At 44.3% G+C, this 18,528-nt stretch overlaps 1 protein-coding gene across 3 annotated transcripts in view; it reads left to right on the top strand.

Moving 5' to 3' along the window:
* The first annotated feature begins 6,920 nt into the window (after positions 1 to 6,920).
* ABCC4 (ATP binding cassette subfamily C member 4) overlaps positions 6,921 to 18,528 on the top strand; it is a 237,282-nt gene continuing 225,674 nt past the window's right edge. Inside the window, exon 1 of one of the 3 annotated variants that reach the window (XM_059684967.1) lies at positions 6,921 to 7,503. In XM_059684967.1, coding sequence (XP_059540950.1) covers positions 7,430 to 7,503 — 74 coding nt within the window. In that variant the 5' untranslated portion in view covers positions 6,921 to 7,429. The remainder of the gene's footprint in view (positions 7,504 to 18,528) is intronic. The other 2 variants (XM_059684966.1, XM_059684968.1) reach the window with 2 other exon arrangements.

The raw sequence follows: 18,528 nt of genomic DNA, 5'->3' as shown, positions 1-18,528 counted from the left end.
TGCAGGAAGCCTGAGGAAACGTTTCTCTAATATTTGTTTACTATCAGAATCTAATGGAGCTCCTGAAGTTAAGTCTCACAATATTATGGGGTCTCCCCTGTGACTGGGTCCCTCTGGAGTTTTTAATTCTGAGACTTGTCCACACTGAGCCTCCAGCAATTCATTGATTACAGTTCAAGTTTCCCCCCCAGCACTGGTTCCCTTAGCGGCTTCTGCTCCAGGAAGCCAAGATTCTCTATATTTACCTGCCTGTCTCCCTAATCTTGGGAGTGGTGATTATTTGTCCCAAGTCTCCCCTCACTTACAAATGCAAGAAGAGTTCTCTCTCTCTCTCTCTCTCTCTCTCTCTCTCTCTCTCTCTCTTTCTCTCGACATCTACTGTCTCCCTAGAATTTATCTTATCCAATTCCAATGCCATGGATTTTCTTGTTGGTGGGTTTTTGTTTTTGTTTATTTCTCCAGATTTGCACAAAGGTGGCTCCTTCTTAATTTTCATATTTCAGCCTAAGAATATCCTCTAAACAAGCCTTCCTGACTGGCCAATTTAATATCAAGGCTCACCACCTCCAAGCATTTGTTCTCCTCCTATTTATTTTCTTTATAGCCCTCATCAAACTTGAACTTATCTTCTTCATGTATTTAGTTGGGTACTGTCCATCTCCTACTACTTGAATGTAAATGCTGTGAGAATATAAGCCTTATATGCCTTGTTTACCATCGATTCCCAGTGCTTTGATGGGAATGATGTTCAAAAAGTATGTTTAAAAATGATTCATGATTTATTTAATCATTTTGCTATTGTTGAACTTTTAGTTGTTTCTAAATTCTATTATAATAAGAACTACTCTGCTAAACATATCTGTACACATTATTATCTATGATGACTTTTTCTCTTGATAATCTTGTAAGTGAAATTCCTATAAGTAAAATTATTGCATAAAAGAGGATGCACTTTTTTTTGCTGTTGTTAATCTTCACCCTAGGGTATTTTTCTATTGATTTTTTTTTTATTGCTTTTAGAGAGGAATGGAGAGGGAGAGAGAGATAGAAACATCAACGATTAGAGAGAATCATTGATCAGCTGCCTCCTGCCTGCCTCCCACCAGGGAATGAGATTGCAACCTGGGCATGTGCCCTGACTGGGAATTGAACAGTGACCTCTTGGTTCACAAGTTGACTCAACCACTGAGCCACACGGGTCAGGCTCATTTGCTTTTTTGAGTGGGAGAGAAAGTAGTGGTGTTAGAGTTTATCCATTGGTTACAGTAGTGCTGTCCACAGAAATATAAAATGAGTCATATCTGCAATTTTAAATTTTGTAATAGCCATGTGAAAAAGTAAAAAGGAACAACTGAAATTGGAATTAATATTAGCAAGATATTTTTAAATCAAATACTATCATTTCAACATGAAATAAATGTAAAACATTCATGAGACATTTAAAATTTTTGTTTTATAGTGTTTGAAATCCATTGTGAATGTTACATTTACAGCACATCTCAATTTGAACCACATGTATTTTGAGTCCTCAAAATCCTCAAGAAGATAGTCTTACTGAATTGGAAAACCCATTGTTTACAGAATGTTAGGGCTTTTATGGGTGCAAGGCAATGAATATTGTACTTACCTGGCTACTATTTTTCTGTAATTGGAAGACTGTTTCTGGTAGGTATCTTAGTTTGGTTTGCACAGCAGCAGACCCTGAGACAAGGATTTTGGAGGTGATCCCAGGAAAACACTTGTAGGGAGTGGAGGAGTAAGACAGAGAAAGGAAGGAAGGCAATAAAGGGTGTATTAGCAAGCAAGTTACTGCTTAAGCAACCGGACTCCATTCTGCTGGGTAACACTGGGAGAGAGAATTATCTCAACAGATGGGGCAGGGCACTGGCGCATTGGTTGAGGGTTGATTACAGAGTTTTGGCTTGCCTTGCATGTGGGCCCAATGTGCTTCAAAAGCCTGAAAAAGGACCTTAAGTAGAGTTACAGATAAGCAGTAAGCTGTCTTAGACCTGGAGCGATGCCCAGAGTATATGAACCGGAAAGTGATAGCTTCAGCTACAGCAGGTCACACAATCCAGTAGAGACACTATTAGCTTCCCAAACCCCAGAGACTTAATGCCACCAAGACTGTCCTCTATACCACTCATCTTGCTCACTTCTGTACCCCTAGCTCCTTCTAGCACAGTTTTTGGCACACATGGGTGTTTAATGAACAGATGTTGACTATATGACTTTCCTTTGTTTGCCTGCTTTGTTCTTTCAGGCCTCTCCATATACATGGGTGCCATGGCTACTAGCAGTTATGGGTCATAGCCTTACTCCCTGGTAAGAAAGGAATGTGATGTTTTCCCTTTCTAACTCCAGAAAAAAAAAAATCTCAAAGGAGAAAGCCAGTTGGCCTGGCCTGGGCCATGAGCTTATCACCTCTGGTCAAGCCCTCCGGACACAGGCATGGCATATTATGCTTGGCTAGATTTTAGTGGGCTGCCCATCCTGAGGTGTCAGAAGTGAAGGCTATTACTGGAAGGTGGAGTGACAGAACAATTGCCACCGTATTTGCAACTGATGATACCCTCTGGAGTATGTCTAAGTTGTGAATGCCATTGGTCTTATTTGTCTTGGTAGAAAAATGCTTGAAGACCAGCACTGTCTTAGCTGAATCATGTAGAGCTGGCACCTGAATTATTAGCCCTTATACATCCTGTAGATTAAACACTTAATACTTTGGCTATTGGAAGGAGATCCTGTAGTAATTTATACTTTGTAAGGGCCCAAATTGGTATCATATGCCCCCGAAGTTTATTTGGGAATGAATTGTCAAATACAACAAGACATGTCGTATTTGTCTTGTTCTGTCACTCTCCATACATGTTAGTTTAAACAAAATATATTTTTATTGATTTCAGACAGAAAGAGAGATAGAAACATCAATGATGAGAGAGAATCATGGGTTGGCTGGTTCCTGCACTCCCCCCCGCACTGGGGATGGAGCCCGAAACCTGGGCATGTGCCCTGACCGGGAATTGAACTGTGACCACCTGGTTCATAGACTGATGCTCAACTACTGAGCCACTTTGGCTGGGCTAGACATTCTTTAGTCATCCTTACTAGAGTCAATGACTGACTTCATTCACTTGGCATAATATTTTCAATGTTCATCCATGTTATAGCATGCATCAGTATTTTATTCCTTTTTGTAGAATGTCAAATACTATTCCATTGTATGTAATACCACATCTTATTTATCCAATCATCCGTTGATGGACACTTAGTTCCCACCCATCCCCCCACTTTTTAGCTTTTATTAATAGTGCTACTATGACATGTGTAAGTTTTTGTGTGAATGTTTTAATTTATCTTGGGTAGATACCTAGGAATGGAATTTCTGGGTTATATGGTAATGTTGCTGCTGTCTCATTTCACATTGCTATCAGCAGAATATGAGGATTCTAATTTTCCCACAGCCTTTCTGGTATTATGGTCTTTTTAGTTATAGTATTGAACTATTTGAGATCAGTAAACAAGTGTTGCCCTAGCCAGTTTGGCTCAGTGGATAGAGCTGAGCATCAGCCTGCGGACTAAAGGATCCCAGGTTCGATTGTGGTCAAGGGCACATGCTCAGGTTGGGGGCTGAATCCCCAGTAGGGGGCATGCAGGAGGCAGCCGGTCAATGATTCTCTCTCATCATTGATGTTTCTATTTCTCTCTCCCTCTCCCTTCCTCTCTGAAATCAATAAAAATATATTTAAAAAAACAAGTGCAGATAGAGGTTTGCAAGTTCTGTGGTTGGCCTAGTGGTCATGCACCCAGAAGACATTCACTAAACATTTGTTGAATGAGTGAAAAAAGCCCCTCCCTTTTATTTGTATGTTACCTTAGGTTTTAAAAGTGCACTCACAAGTTGTAAGGCTCATAATAATCCTATGGGAAGTAGGAAGAGTAAGCTGGGGCAGTCTGACAAGGGAAGTCACTAGACTTCTAACTTTAGTAAGTGATTCATCTTTGAAGTAGAACTGGTAGCTGAGCATTCACACCAAGCATGTCAAACTCAAAGGCTAACACAGGCCAAATAAACAAGGTTTAAGTTTATGTGGGCCGCAAAAAACACAAAAGCTTCAATTTTCATAGAGATGTAGGTTTATTTTGAAAAGTCATGATAGCAATGATTAGCAATGATAAAATTAATATTTTCTTCCTGACACTTGGCATCTCTGCTACTATCTTTCCTACTTTTGGGGAAATCTTGTTCATAGTAATTACTTTAAAAACTGACCCAAGGTGAATGTCAGCAATTCTGGATCTGCCAGGGGACTTATATCCTTTCATAATTGGAAATAACTGCTCACACTGTTATATTGGCTGGGCCACAAAAATATTCATTGTGGGCTGCATGTGGCCAGTGGGCCGCGAGTTTGACATGCTTGAGTTACAGGGCTGGAAAATTTAGGGAAGTTCAAAGAGAACTTTAAAATCAGGTGAGGGCTGATTATTTGGGTTTATATACTGCATTATCTGAGAAGAGCTAACATATAAAGATAGGTAATTGAATAATCATAGATTTCTTACAATATTCAGTCTAATTGTCTCCCTTTCTGTAATTGAAATTCTCAAACATACATGAAATAATTAAGAAAATAGTATAATAGGGGAGGTGGGGGGGTATGAAAAAAGGTGAAGAAAACAGCCAAAGAACATATATGCACAGCACATGGACACAGACAACAATGTGGTTAGAGCCAGAGGGAGAGAAGGGTGGGGTCTGGGCGAAGGGAGCAAAGGGAGGGTTGGGGGGCATCTGTAATAATGTCAACAATAAAAATTTTAAAAAGTATAATACCCACCCCATCACCCATCATTTAAAAATTACTAACAATTTGCCTTTTAAAAAATGTTTGAATACAGTCAGGCTTTCTTTAAAAGCCATTTCTCCCCCCCTCCCCAGTTTTATTGAGGTATAACTGACAATTAAAAATTGTACTTACTCAAGTTGTACAACCACATTCTCACTATACATATACATTGTGTAATATTCACAACCAAGCCAGTCAACCTATCCGTCATTTAACATCTTAACCACTTTGCTTTTTTATGTTGAGGTCACTCAAAATGTACTCCCTTAGCAACTTTCAAATACACACTGTTGTCAACTACAGTCACATTGCTGTAAACTAGGTCTGTAGAACTTATTCATCTTGCACAACTGAAAGTATTTTAGCCAAGGCACATGGGTAATTATCATAGAATAATAAAGTAATTCTGTAAACATCATAAACTCGTATCCTCTGATATTTTATTTAGGGTTGAAGGGAAGAGAAGCTGCTGGGGACATAAAATAACTAGAGACTTATGCGTGGGGGGTCCAAGATTTTGTTCTTTCAGTCCAATTTCTTTTTTCTTTCTTTCTTTTTATTGTTTAAAGTATTGCATATGTCTTATTTTTCCCTGATTGAGCCCCCCACCACTCCTGCCCCGCAAGGACAAGCCCCCACCGCCCCAGTGTTCCTGTCCATTTGTTATGCTAATATGCATGCGTACAAGTCCTTTGGTTGATAACTTACACTCCCCCCTCCCGCCTTTCCTCGAGGTTGGACGGTCTGATCTGTGTTTCTTGGTCCCTGGATCTATTTTTCTTCATCAGTTTAGGTTGTTCATTATATCCCACATATGAGTGAGATCATGTGAAGTTTATCTTTCTCTGACTGGCTTATTTCACTTAGCATAATGCGCTCCATGCCCATCCATGCTGTTGCAAATGGTAAAAGTTCCTTCTTTTTTTTTTATAGCAGCAGTGTTCCATTGTTTGAGGTCCTCCAACCTGAGAGTGAATATTTGACTTGGACAACAGCAGGGTTTAGCACGGATTCTCTTTGTAGAGCCGAAACACCTAAACAAAGGTAACAAGATTAGAAGAACTCAGAATTTGGAAGATGAAGGCTTGCTTTTGGAAGATGAAATCCATTGGCAATAGATTAGGGAGGCATGAGAAAGCAAAGACCTCTGGGATTGGATAAAAAGCCGGAGTGGTTCAAGTGGTTGAGTCTAGATCTATGAATCAGGAAGTCACAGGTCGATTACCAGTCAGGGCACACGCCCGGGTTGCAGGCTCAGTCCCCAGTGTGGGGTGTGCAGGAGGCAGCCGATCAATGATTTTCATCATTGGTGTTTCTATCTTTCCCTCTCCTTTCCTCTCTGAAATAAAAAAAAATAAATTTTAAAAAGTAAAATGATGGACACAAGCTTCTTTTACATAGGTGGGTACAGATTAGTTAACAGTCAACAATTAACAGGATAGCAGTAGCAATGAGGGAATTTGTGGTCTCTGCCCTGGTGCATTGATTGTGCCCTGTGGGGTTCAGGGGTGGGGGCGGGGAGAAAGGGGAAGTTACCTTGATTTTCCAAAGGTTTGTTATAGTAGATGCAAAAAGACAATAGGCTCAGTTAAGGTCAAAGTTGATCTTTGTCAGGGAAGACGCTGGCCTAGGACATGACTACCCACCACAGACTTTTTAATTAAAAGAATTTTAATTTCAGACCATCCTTTGTGGTTACTTTAGGTCTCCGAGGTTGCAAGGCCACCCCACAGGCCTTCCCTGAGCTTGTCAGGTTCGCATGTAAGCCCCTTTTCACCCACAATGCACTCTCTCTCTCCCCATATTCCTTTCCCAATCCAAGAGGGCAGCAAAAAGCTCACAGAGGCCCTCAGCATAATGCAACATGTGAGATGACAGCACGCTTTCATCTTCCAAATTCTGAGTTCTTCTAATCTTGTTACCTTTGTTTAGGTGTTGCGGCTCTACAAAGAGAATCTGTGCTAAACCCTGCTGTTGTCCAGGTCAAATATTCGCTCTCATGTTGGAGGACCTCCCACGGCACCTTTGTTTGGTCCCAAAGAGGGCAGCTGGCAGCTTTCTGCAGGTCTTCCGAAACCGCAGCCGAGGGGGCGTTTCTGAGCGGCGGGGGCGGGCAGAGCCGGCGCCTCCCTTCTCTGCTTAGCTGGTGCCTTAAGGTCGGAGCACAAACTGCGTAAAGTTTGCGACCAGGTGTGAGCACGTGGGCCTCTGGTACCGGGGCCCAGGGCCCGCGGTCCCCCTACCATCTCCATCCAACAGCGCCCCGGCCTCGCCTCGCATCAGCGCGTGGCCCCCGGCAGCGTAGGCCCGGCCTCCCGCTCCTGGCGTGGACCCTTCGCCTCGCGGCTCCCGACTCCCGGCTCCAGGCGGGGGCGTTGGCGACGGCAGCAGCGGCCCCGGCGTGGAGGCGGGGACGGGGCGGGCCGCCGGGCTCTCCTCCCGGAAGCGGGTGATTTGGAGGCTGGAGCCGAGCGGAGGCGGCCGGAGCTCCAGCATCCCTGCCGGCGGCTCGGGGAGCAGCGGGGACACACCGCCGCCGGAGCAGCGCCACCCCGGCTCGCGGCCGCGCGGCCGGCAAGATGTTGCCGGTGTACACGGAGGTGAAGCCCAACCCGCTGCAGAACGCCAACCTCTGCTCGCGCGTGTTCTTCTGGTGAGCGCCCCGCCCGCGCCTGTCATCCCGCCGCCGCGTGCGCCCGGCTTTGGGGGTGGGGACCCGGTCTGAACCAGGGAGCGCTTTCCTTCTGGCTGCGATCGGGCCGCCCCACGCCGGCCGCGTGCTCCCCGGCGAGCGGGACGGGCGGGAGCAGGCCCCGGAGGGGGACCCGGAGTCCTGCTGGTGGGGCCGCTGGGGCTCCCTGCCGCGCCGCCCGCCGGGGAGGAGGAGGTAGCCCCACGGGAGAACAGACTGGATCTCTCCAGCCCGCCAACCGTACTCGGTCCCCCCTCCCCCCCAGGCTCAGGGATTTGCACTTCTGAACTAAAGCTGCACCCTTTTTTTTTCTTTCTTTCTAAGCCAGCAGCTTATGAATAGCTTGCTTGGTCTCACTGCAACCGAAGCCAAATTAGTGCCCTGGACCATTGCCATCTCCCAACAGTGTCCCCACCTCTTCCGATATTCCTTACGTGCCGCCGAGTTCCGACTCCAGCGGCTCCCTCTGTGTCCCGGACCGTGTCTGTCTCTTACCCTCGCTCTCTCTTCATGTCTGTGTCACACTGGGTGTCCTAGGACTTAGTTGTGGCAAATTTCCTGTGGGTTAACAACGCTTTATTATTTATTTCATGAATGGAGACACTTGAACACGGCTTTCTTTGGCCTGGGACACACATAGCCATGACTGGAGCACGTCCTTGACCAGCCCCTTTCCTATTGCGAATATATCCACTTGCACCTTTGAGGTCTACAACGGGGTAGGTTTTATAGGGATCTCTAGCCTCTAGGGAAGCAATTCAGGGTCTTGATGCAGATCGTTCTTCCCGGGAGCCCTATGGTCCTAAAACCACTGAAAGGCCCTTGAGCTGGGTGGAAACACATCGGTGAAAGTTGGCCCACAGAAGTGATGCTCTTTAAGTTTTATGTCTAGGAGCTGGCACTGGGAACGAGGTGGGCCTGAACCCTTGGACTTGAATCACATTTGGTTGATGGTTAGATCTTTTGTTTCTCGACCCTAACCCTCCTTTCACCTTTCCCCCATATTCTAAGAGATTCCAAGGGGATCCTCCTGCACGGGCTTTGATTGCTGTGTATTTAGCGTGTGGAACAGACCTTGGCTGTTTGGTACCCTTCTCTACATGAAAGGGGAAGAAGGCTATGTCTGCTTATTATAAATTATAATGAAGGAGGCAAACATCTCCGTGACTTCAGGCAGGGCAAGGCGCTGTGGAAGCACTTCCTATTTGTGGATTTTGGAAATGTTTGTACAATGGATATGGGAAGGTGGTGCGGACCTCTCATGAATGACTTGAGTAGGCATCCATTCTGGTTTCCCTTCTGGAGGGGAAGGAGCAATTATCTGTTTTCCTCCTGAAGGCACTGAAGCAGAGAGGTTGAGTGAGTTGCCCAGGATCACATACCTAGTACGTGGTAGAGCAGCATCCCAAACCAGGCAGTCTGGTGTCCTGGCCTGTGTTCCAAACCGCTGTGCTGAGCCGCTTCTGTTGGCTCTTCAATCCATGGAGAAGGCCATTCTAAACTCACTGTTGTTCTTATAGACTGGAGTTGTGAGGTGGTTGGGCCACGGGAAACATCTGTTACCTTCCTTTAGGGCAACTGTTCTCAAGGTATGGCATCCACATCTGCCTCATCCACATCACCAGGGAGCTTTGTTAGAAATGCAAGTTCTCCAGCACCCATTCCACAGCAATTCTGTAAAATTGGAAACTCTGGGGGTTAGCGTTTACCTAAACTAGCACCCCAGGTAATTCGCCTGGAAAGTTGAGACTGACTCTGTTTTAAGCCGCTCCTCCATTGTCATTCCAGTATGATAGTTTAAAAAAGGGCAGGTGTTTGTGAAGTCAGTTGTTGACCACAGTTGCCATCCTGTCTTGATTTACCTTCTGCAGTTTGAGGAATTTTAAAGTCTGGGGCACCTTAGTGATTTTCTTGTGTGCCCCTCTGGCTGCAGGCCTGAAAACTGAAATGAGCCCAGCCAGGAGGAAGTGCTGTCTGGAGACAAGGCCCACCTTGACGAGAACAACAACCACGTTTTCAGCTTTTCAAATTTCACCTGCTTTCTAAACTTGTAAACTTGCAGCTACTTATCTGAAAGACACCAATATGGAGCTCACTGACTTTTATGCAGATGACTTTACCAGGGTTTTGGTGTTTCACAGCACATTTGGGCTTGGGGTCTAAGAGGAATTGTACATTATTGGCTATTGGTAATTGTTGTGGATTTTCTAAAAGAATGTATGTTTTTCTATTTCTGCAAGAAATTCCAAAAAACCTACTAGAAGGTAACAACAACAACAACAAAATTCCGAACAATAGAAAAAGAAGAGAGGGAAAGGATGACTTACTTCTATTTAGCCTACTACAGGTGCTGATGTTTTGGCGGTCTCTTAAGTATTTTCTTTAAACCTCTTTAAGCATACCTGTGGGTGCACACATCTTTTCTGTAAAACTGGTTTGGATCCTGATCCCTTAATTTCCTATGGTTAACGTTTCTTTATGGCATTAATCTTCAAAATATGCTATTTAAAGTTTGTAGTTTATGCAGTCTTTCACTTTTGGTTGAACACAGTTTGTTTCTGTGTACGATGATGTAATGTACATCCATGTTCATATTTTTTGTGCATCTTTCCTTTTTTCTATATTTTTAAAAGTAGAGCAACTGGTGGAAAGCCAAATTGTTTTCTAACAGGATTTGACCAATTTATCAATGTGCTTAAACCACTCATTGTCAACTTTGAGTACACAAATTATTTTTCTAGGTAGAAAGGTTAAAAATACTAGTTTAATGTGCATTTATTTGAATTATAGTGGTGGAACTTTTTTTTATGTCTATTGACCCATTTATCCGTGTTTCTTTCAATTGTCTATGAACAGATTTTTTTTTTTTCCTTATGAGGCACTTATGTTTTGACATAACTTGTAATAGGGCTTATAATATTTTTTTCAGATTTTCATTTGTCTCTTAATTTAGTTCAGATATTTTAAAATTTATGTATCATTCATTAAACTGAGCTTTTGTAATGTTCTTAAAAATCTCAGCACCATCTAAATCTCCATGAGCATTTTTAGTTTTCTTGCATCATTTCTAACAGTAGAGGCACCTGGAACTTCTTTTACTGTTTGATATGAGATAGGCCCCGCTCCCCTTCCCCCCAAAACAGCTCAGTTTCCCATCATGGTTTATTGAATAATTCTTCCTCTTCCCTATTATTGGAAATGAGTGGCAAAGCTCGTGAATTGTGTCTAGCTGGGCACTAGATTGCCCATTCCCCTGAGACTCCCTGGTGATAGCCCTCTCCCCTACTGGGCAACCTGTGCGTGAGTGTGTGTGTGCTCTGTGCTCTGTATTTTTCTGTCCACCCTTATCCCAGAGGTCAGCAGGTTGGGGAGTAGCAAGGCAGGACCTGTTCCCAGAGATGGGGGTTTAGGAGGGCTTGGGCCAGATGCCTCGGGCAAACCAGAGTGGTTAAATCCTCCCTCCCCGGAAGCTGGCTCAGGAAAGCGAATGCTGGTGTGGAGACTGCCGCTGGAGTCAGCACACACTCCCTGGAGACTCTTCTCAGAGAAAGCTGATGACATGAGGGAGAAATGCAAATGGCTGAGGGCTAGGGTGGCTTAGAGAGGTTGGTTGTATTCAGCCCTCTGTATATTGATTGTGAATGCATAGAAATGTTTAATTTTAAACTAGGATTCTTGCACCATTTTCAGAATACCTCTTATGTTAGTTAATCTTGCTCTTTATTAACAGTTGGAAATCCAAAGGTAGATGGAGGCTGGGGGAGCTTTCCAGGGCTTGTTCTCTGGCCTTAGCCTGTTCCCCTTTCTTAAGGTTTAATTTGATGAGTTTTGGCAAACAAGATGTAGAACATCCCAGAGGTGTATTGAAATTTACTACTAAGTCCCTACTAAGTCCCTGCAGTGATATAAACAACGTAACAAATTTTATAAGTATCTCCTATGGGTTATTCTTTTTTTAAAAAATCAAATATGTTTTTATTGATTTCAGAGAGGAAGGGAGAGGGAAAGATAGGAACATCAATGATGAGAGAGAATCATTGACCGGCTGCCTCCTGCATAACCCCTACTGGGGTTGAGCCTGCATGTGCCCTGACTGGGAATCAAACTGGTGACCTCCTGGTTCATAGGTCGACGCTCAACCACTGAGCAATGCCAGTCGGGCCCCCATGGTTTCTTCTCCTTTTTTTTTTTTTTTTTTTTTTAAAATCCTCACCCGAGGATATTTTTCCCTTGATTTTTAGAGAGAGTGGAAGAGATAGGAAAAGACAGAGAGAAATCAATGTGAGAGAAACACATGGATTGGTTGTCTCCCACAGCACCCTGACCAGAGCCCAGGCCAGAGAGGAGCCTGCAACCAAGGTGTGTGTCCTTGATGGGAATTGAACTGTGACCCTTTGGTCTGCAGGCCGATGCTCTATCCACTGGCCAAACCAGCTAGGGCCTGTGGTTTATTCCTTTTTTTCTTTCTCTTTTTTTTTAAAAATATTTTTATTGATTTCAGAGAAGATGGGAGAAGGACAGAGAGATAGAAACATCAATGATGAGAGTGAATCATTGATTGGTTGCCTCTTGCACACCCCCCACTGGGGATCAAATCTGCAACCCAGGCATGTGCCCTTGATCAGACTCGAACCCAGAACCTTTCAGTCCGCAGGCCAACGCTCTATCCACTGAACCAAACCAGCTAGGCTATTCTTGATGTGTGTGTGTGTGTGTGTGTGTGTGTATGTCTGTCTTTGAGCCTTCATCCTATGTCACACCTGCCACTCTTAAGTGGGTCCTGAGAACGCTGTCCTTTTTACCACAAGGATGCTTTTGTGGGTTTCCTCTTTGTGTGAGCTCCAAGCCCCTGCAGATATTTTGTGTTTTTGTATTGGTGAATAGCTTAGAGCAGTGGTTCTCAACCTTCCTAATGCCGTGACCCTGTGGTGACCCCCAATTTCATTGTTACAAATTGAACAGAATTAAAGCATAGTGATTAATCACAAAAACAATATGTAATTATATATGTGTTTTCCAATGGTCTTAGGCGACCCCTGTGAAAGGGTCATGCGACCCCCAAAGGGGTCGGGACCCACAGGTTGAGAACCGCTGGCTTAGAGGTAGATGCCAGTAGAGGCAGTGGGAAAGTCTGGGCTTTGGAACAGGTTGGACTCAGGTCTTATCTTCAGTGCTGCTAATTCTGTGTGGCTACATGCAAGTAATCTCTGAGACTTAAAATGGGAAGAATGGAGGTGATCGTAAATTAAGTCCAGCCCAGAGTGAAGGCCTCGTATGGCCCGGGGGTATCTGAAGACAGGAAGATAAGTGTTAGATCCATTTAAAGATTAATCCTTATGAGTTCTCTTTATCGGTACAGGTGTACCCTGTGTTGTTGTTTTTTTGAGCTTCCCTTTATTGCGCTTCCCAGATGTTGCTTTTTTTTTTTTTTTAAATAAATTGAAGACAAGACCCTCTGCCAACAAAAAAGATTATGGCTCACTATCATAGTGGTTTGGAACCAAACCGGTAGTGTCTCTGGGTATACCTGTATTATGTACCTACATAGAAATAACTGAAAATGGAAGTCAGCTGAGGTTAAGCTTAATATTTTCTTCAGATATTAAAACTCATGTTTATATACTTCAGCAGTATTCACTGATGCTGTTAATAATGCAGGCCCGGACCTGTTTCCATCCCCCCCAGATCATCCTGGTTGTGGCAGGTCTGGGTGGGATGTATGGAATCTGTGTTGTAAGTTACTTAAGGGCACGTAGGCTGGCAGGTAGTCCTCAGAGATGGATCTGTTTAGGTAACAGTGCTGATAATCATTAACATCTTTTGAATAATGCTTCCTCTGGGCTCAGAATTTTGCTCACTGTTTTACATTTATTTTCTCATTGAATCCTCAAGCAATCCTATGAGCCAGGCATCTTGTGAAATACTTAGTTCATAAATGAGGAAATCCAGGTCTAGAGAGGCTGGGCAAGTAGTCAGGAGCCACATACTTAGGCAGTCACAAGGTCCAGCTGGGATTCCACACATATCCTGAGCACACATGGAAGCCAGCAGTGTAAATGCTGGTTGACCGAACAAAAAAGTGAATGTGCTGGCTTTTATCCAGGAGACATTTAAAAGTCATGTCAGTGAATGGATATGCCCTTTGCATATGCATGCATCTGAAGAATGCTTTCCTGTGTTTATTATTATTATTATTATTATTATTTTTTTTTTGGGGGGGGGGAGAACGAGTGATTTTTATTTGTGTGGAATTAAATCCCTGCATTTCCAAAGACCCATATCCCTTAGGTCAGTCATAGAAGACGTGTAGCTGGGGTTTCAACAAAGCTAGACGCAAAGCCATTGTCCAGAGTGTCCTTGGCCTGTGGGAGCCAGGTCCAGCACAGCATCAGGTTAGCTGCTGTCCATTAGTCCGTCGTGTGTGGGCCAATGCAGGGGAACGGGAGCAAAGGAGCCCACAAGCCCAGAGCCACATGAGTCCCAAGAGAGCCAAGAGCACAAGAGAGCAAACTCCTTTGTTGAGGGGGCTCTCTACCCTAAATCTTCACCCCCCCCCCACCCCCAGTGTGATTGACAGCAAACACCTTCTTTAGTCCTCCCAGCTTTACTGGGCATTCGTCTGTCTTCCTTTTGTCCAGTCTCCTTCCCCCAGTGTTTTGCAGGGAACTTGGGTAAGTCTGGCCTTGCCTTTGCCCCTTTCCTGTTATTCATAACTGGTTGGTTACAACGGTATCAAGCCCACTTGCTCTGTTTTGTCGTTGCTGTTGTGGCCCAGGGGACTTGCGTGGAGCGGCAGAGACCCACCAGATCGCACGTGGGTCCTGTGTTTATTATGCTGCCTTCTGAATTGCCTTGTGGGATTTTAGCATCACTATCCACCCAGTTCTTAAGATGTGAACCTGTCAGGTCCTCTTCACCCTCATCTGCTGACATCAAATCCTATTGATTCAACTTCAAACCTGCCCCTGCTCCCACCTCAGCTTACACTGTTGGATTCCCTTCCTTTCAGTGGGTCTTACTGCTACTGGTCTTTCTCTTAAAAGTACGTGCCATCCTCCTGCTTAAAATGTTCTTGCTACACTCAAGAGTAAATCTCTAAGCGGCATTCGGGATCCTGCAGAATTTGCTTTCCGAACCTCATCTTTCATCATTCCTCACACAATTGGACCTTTCTGATGAGGTGAGGCAGATCTTGTAACTATTCTGCCTTTTCAGGGCCATTATGTTAGGGGCAGAAGTAGAATACTGGGGACTAGCTATATTAAAAGAAATAGTAATGGTGCTCCGCTAACCTTGATTGTTTTGTTCTTATTACATTCTAACCTGGCCGGGAGTTGTGTGCCCCTGGGACCGGGGAGTCAACCTTGGACCTGGGAGTCAACCTTGAATGAGGTCCACTCTCACTGAGAACTAACTGCCTGTTATCATGGAAAGATTAACAACCTGTTTGCCCAAACAATGGAGTCCGCCTCAGCCCACATTGCCTACTTCCCCGTACCTGTAGTACCCATTTTGCATACCCATTCTTATTCCTTTTGCCTCCCCCCTATGTAATCTTTCTTTTTTAAAGCTTTATTTATTTATTTTTTAGTTAATCCTTTTTCAAGCATATTTTTCCATTGATTTTTTTTAGAGAGAGTAGGAGAGGGAGAGACAGAGAAACATTGATTGGTTGCCTCCTGCAACCAAGGTACGTGCCCTTGACCAGAATCGAACCCGGGACCCTTCAGTCCCCAGGCTGACACTCTATCTACTGAGCCAAACCAGCCAGGGCTCCACATGTAATCTTTATCCTACCCAATATAAGCAGCTGGCTTAATGGGGGGCGGGGGGTTGCAGAGAGATTTTTGTGGATGACCTGCTGCTTTCTCATATTGCGGGCAATACTGGAAAATAAAACGCTCATATATGATTCAACCCTGTCTCTGCTTAATTGGCTCAAGTAGTGATAGGCAGCCTTAACCCATTCAGTCCCTCCCTTCATGGGACTTACATTGTAGTGCAGCGGTCGACAACCAGTGGTCTGTGGACCATTGGTGGCCCGTGAGGTCCGAAAGGTTGGTGACCGCTGTTCTAGTGAGAGAAACATTAAACAAGCCTGGCCCGTGTGGCTCAATGGTTGAGTGTTGACCCATGAACCAGGAGGTCACGGTTTGATTCCCAATCAAGGCACATGCCCAGGTTTTGTCTAGATCCCGAGTAGGGGGCATGCGGGAAGCAGCTGATCAGTGATTCTCATTGATGTGTCTCTCTTTCTCCCTCTCCCTTCCTCTCTGAAATCAGTAAAAATATATTAAAAGAAACACTAAATAAAATGAATGAGTAAATTGTAGTATGTCAGTTATGAGTGATAAGGAGAAGAAATAAGGCAGGGAAAGGGGTTAGGAGTGAGTGTATGTACTGGGGAGGGAGATGGCAGTTGTAGGCAGGGTGGCCAGCGTGAGCTTCACAGAGAAGGTGAGCAAGAAGGTGGGGGGATGGCCAATGCAAGAAGAGATTTTGAGGACCTTGTTGGCCAAGTGGGACCACTTTTCAAAAGAGAGGTAACATAGTCTGCTAAGGATTTAGTAAGATCAGTCTGGTAACTGTGTTGGGGCTGGACCAAAGTAAGGAAAATCATGAGCACATAGATGCAGGGAGACTGGCAGGAGATTTCACAGCAGTTCAGGCGACTGATGATAGTGGCTTTGCCCAGGATGGTAGGAGGGCAGTGGTGAGTGATAGGATGTGGAGAAGAAGAGCTTATTTGAAGGTGAAGCTGAGCATCTTTGGTGCTAGACAGAGTGTGGGACTTGAGAAGAGAGTCCAAGTTGTCTCCATGGGTTTGGCCTGAGCAAACCAGGGGAGGAGGGAGTTACTGTTAGATGAGATGCTGAAGCCTGTAGGAGGAATGGGTTGGAGAAGTCCAGGAGTTTGGTTTTGGCCACATTGAGTTTGAGATGCCTGCTACACATTCAAGGGGAGAGGTTGAGTAGGCAATTGGTCATGAATCGGCAGGGAAGAAGTCTGCGCTGGAAATAAAATTTGGGCATCAGCAGCAATGCGTACAGCGGAGATATTTTGGACACACAGTCAACTGACCTCACTGTGTGTGGGGTGTATCCCCACACTACTCTTTTTTCCCTATTTAAGTTCATTTTGTTGATGTCAAAGTTTAGCATCTCATTGTTGCCTATTGAAAGTTATTTGAGTGGTTTTGTAGTCTGACCACTAGGAAGGGCTGGTCCTGGAGCTGTCTTCTAAGTTGTAGCTGACCTGCTAATGAACACGGTGGGCAGTAGATTAATTTGTCTACAGGTGTTGGGAGAGGTCGTGCCATCTGTCTTATGGGAGTCCAGAGGTGTTTGTATCTATTGAGCAGTCATTCTGAAACTCTACAAAAAAATTCAGGTCAGTTTGGCATGATTTACTCTTAATGAACACAAGCTGGCCCTTGGTGCTGTCTTTCCTAAATATACTCACAACTGCCTCCTTCAAGCGATTGACGGGTATGATTTCTTTTAAGCTTGCTAGCTCTATTTTGTCTTAAGTTCTAATTAGTTAATACACAGAAGTTTCTCAGCCTTCACTATGATTGAATTTTACTTGGGCTGCCCTAAAATTTGAGTGCCTGATTCCTTCATACACCAGTTTGAATCATCTCTGGGAGTAGAGTGCCGCCATCAGTATTTATTTATTTATTTCATTAAAAAAAATATATTTTTATTGATTTCAGAGAGGAAGGGAGAGGGAGAGAGAGAAACATCAATGAGAGAGAATCTGATCAGCTGCCTCCTATATGCCCCCTACAGGGATCGAGCCCGAAACCCAAGCATGTGCCCTTGATTGTAATCGAACCCAGGACCCTTGCTCTATCCACTAAGCCACACCAGCTAGGGCTGGCATCAGTATTTTTAAAAGGTTTCCTATGCAATGCACAATGAAGACTAAGAACCCTGAATAAAAATGAAACACATTTCTGTGCATATTTCCATTTTTCTGGCCAAGGTTCTGAACTGTCCTTATCCCCTTTTCTGATCCCTCTCCAAGGATAAGCACAGTGGGGCTTACTCATCCCTATTGTCCTGTGCAGATATCTTAAAGATACGGGGTCCTTGGGTCCTGTGGTAACCTCTTGTGGCAGCTGGCATTGTCCTCGTTTTACCCAGTAGGACATGGAGCTCTGGAATGAGTCAGGTCTGACAAATTACAGAGCATGAGCTTCAGCCTCCATGTCACTGTTTTATGTCCTATCCTGGTCAGACAAGGATGCCTAGATTCATTGAGTTTATGAGGGTAATTGAGTGGAAATCTCACACTTGTCAATTAAAAGCTCGTGAGTATAAAATTGCTCACCTAATAAACTGCTTTTATTTGCAGACTTTTATTAGTGTGTTTTATTGGCCAAGATGTGACAGATTATGTCATAAACCTAATTGGCTACTTATTTTAATGTCTCCTGTTGAAGGGTTCTTCAGCTAGGCAGTGTATAGTAGGTCCTTGGGTTACGTCGGAGATCCGTTCCTACGGTGCAATGTAACGTGATTTTCGCCGTAAGTCGGAACCCACCTACATAAGCACCTACGTCACTCACATGGAGCACATACACAGCAGTAATGAAGTGAAACAGTAAAAAAAATTTAAAAGAAAGATAACAATTCCTGACCTTTACATGTGGTAAATAAATAATAAAAAACATAAAGCACATATGTACATACGTCAAAATGACAGAACGTTTTTTTTTTTTAGACATAAATGGGAGATGGCGACGTAACCATGAAATGACATATGTGGAGGACTGCCTGTACACCCTTCTCCCCTTCCTCCCCTTCCTCTCTTTCCTCTCCTTCCCGTATCTTTTTTGATGGTATGAGAGGTGTCTGTCCTGTTTTAAATTGTTAAAAGGGAGATTTATCTGTGGCTTAGAACTTTAGGCCGGGCCTGGAGGGGTCTAGTTGGGGTCCAGCCCCAGCAGGCCCAGGGGTTCCCCAGGTGTGGATGGAGTCA

This window comes from Myotis daubentonii, chromosome 2, assembly GCF_963259705.1.
Source record: "Myotis daubentonii chromosome 2, mMyoDau2.1, whole genome shotgun sequence".
Taxonomy (NCBI): Eukaryota; Metazoa; Chordata; class Mammalia; order Chiroptera; family Vespertilionidae; genus Myotis; species Myotis daubentonii.
The sequence above is the reverse complement of the archived record's forward strand: the minus strand, read 5'-3'. Positions and strand labels throughout refer to the sequence as shown.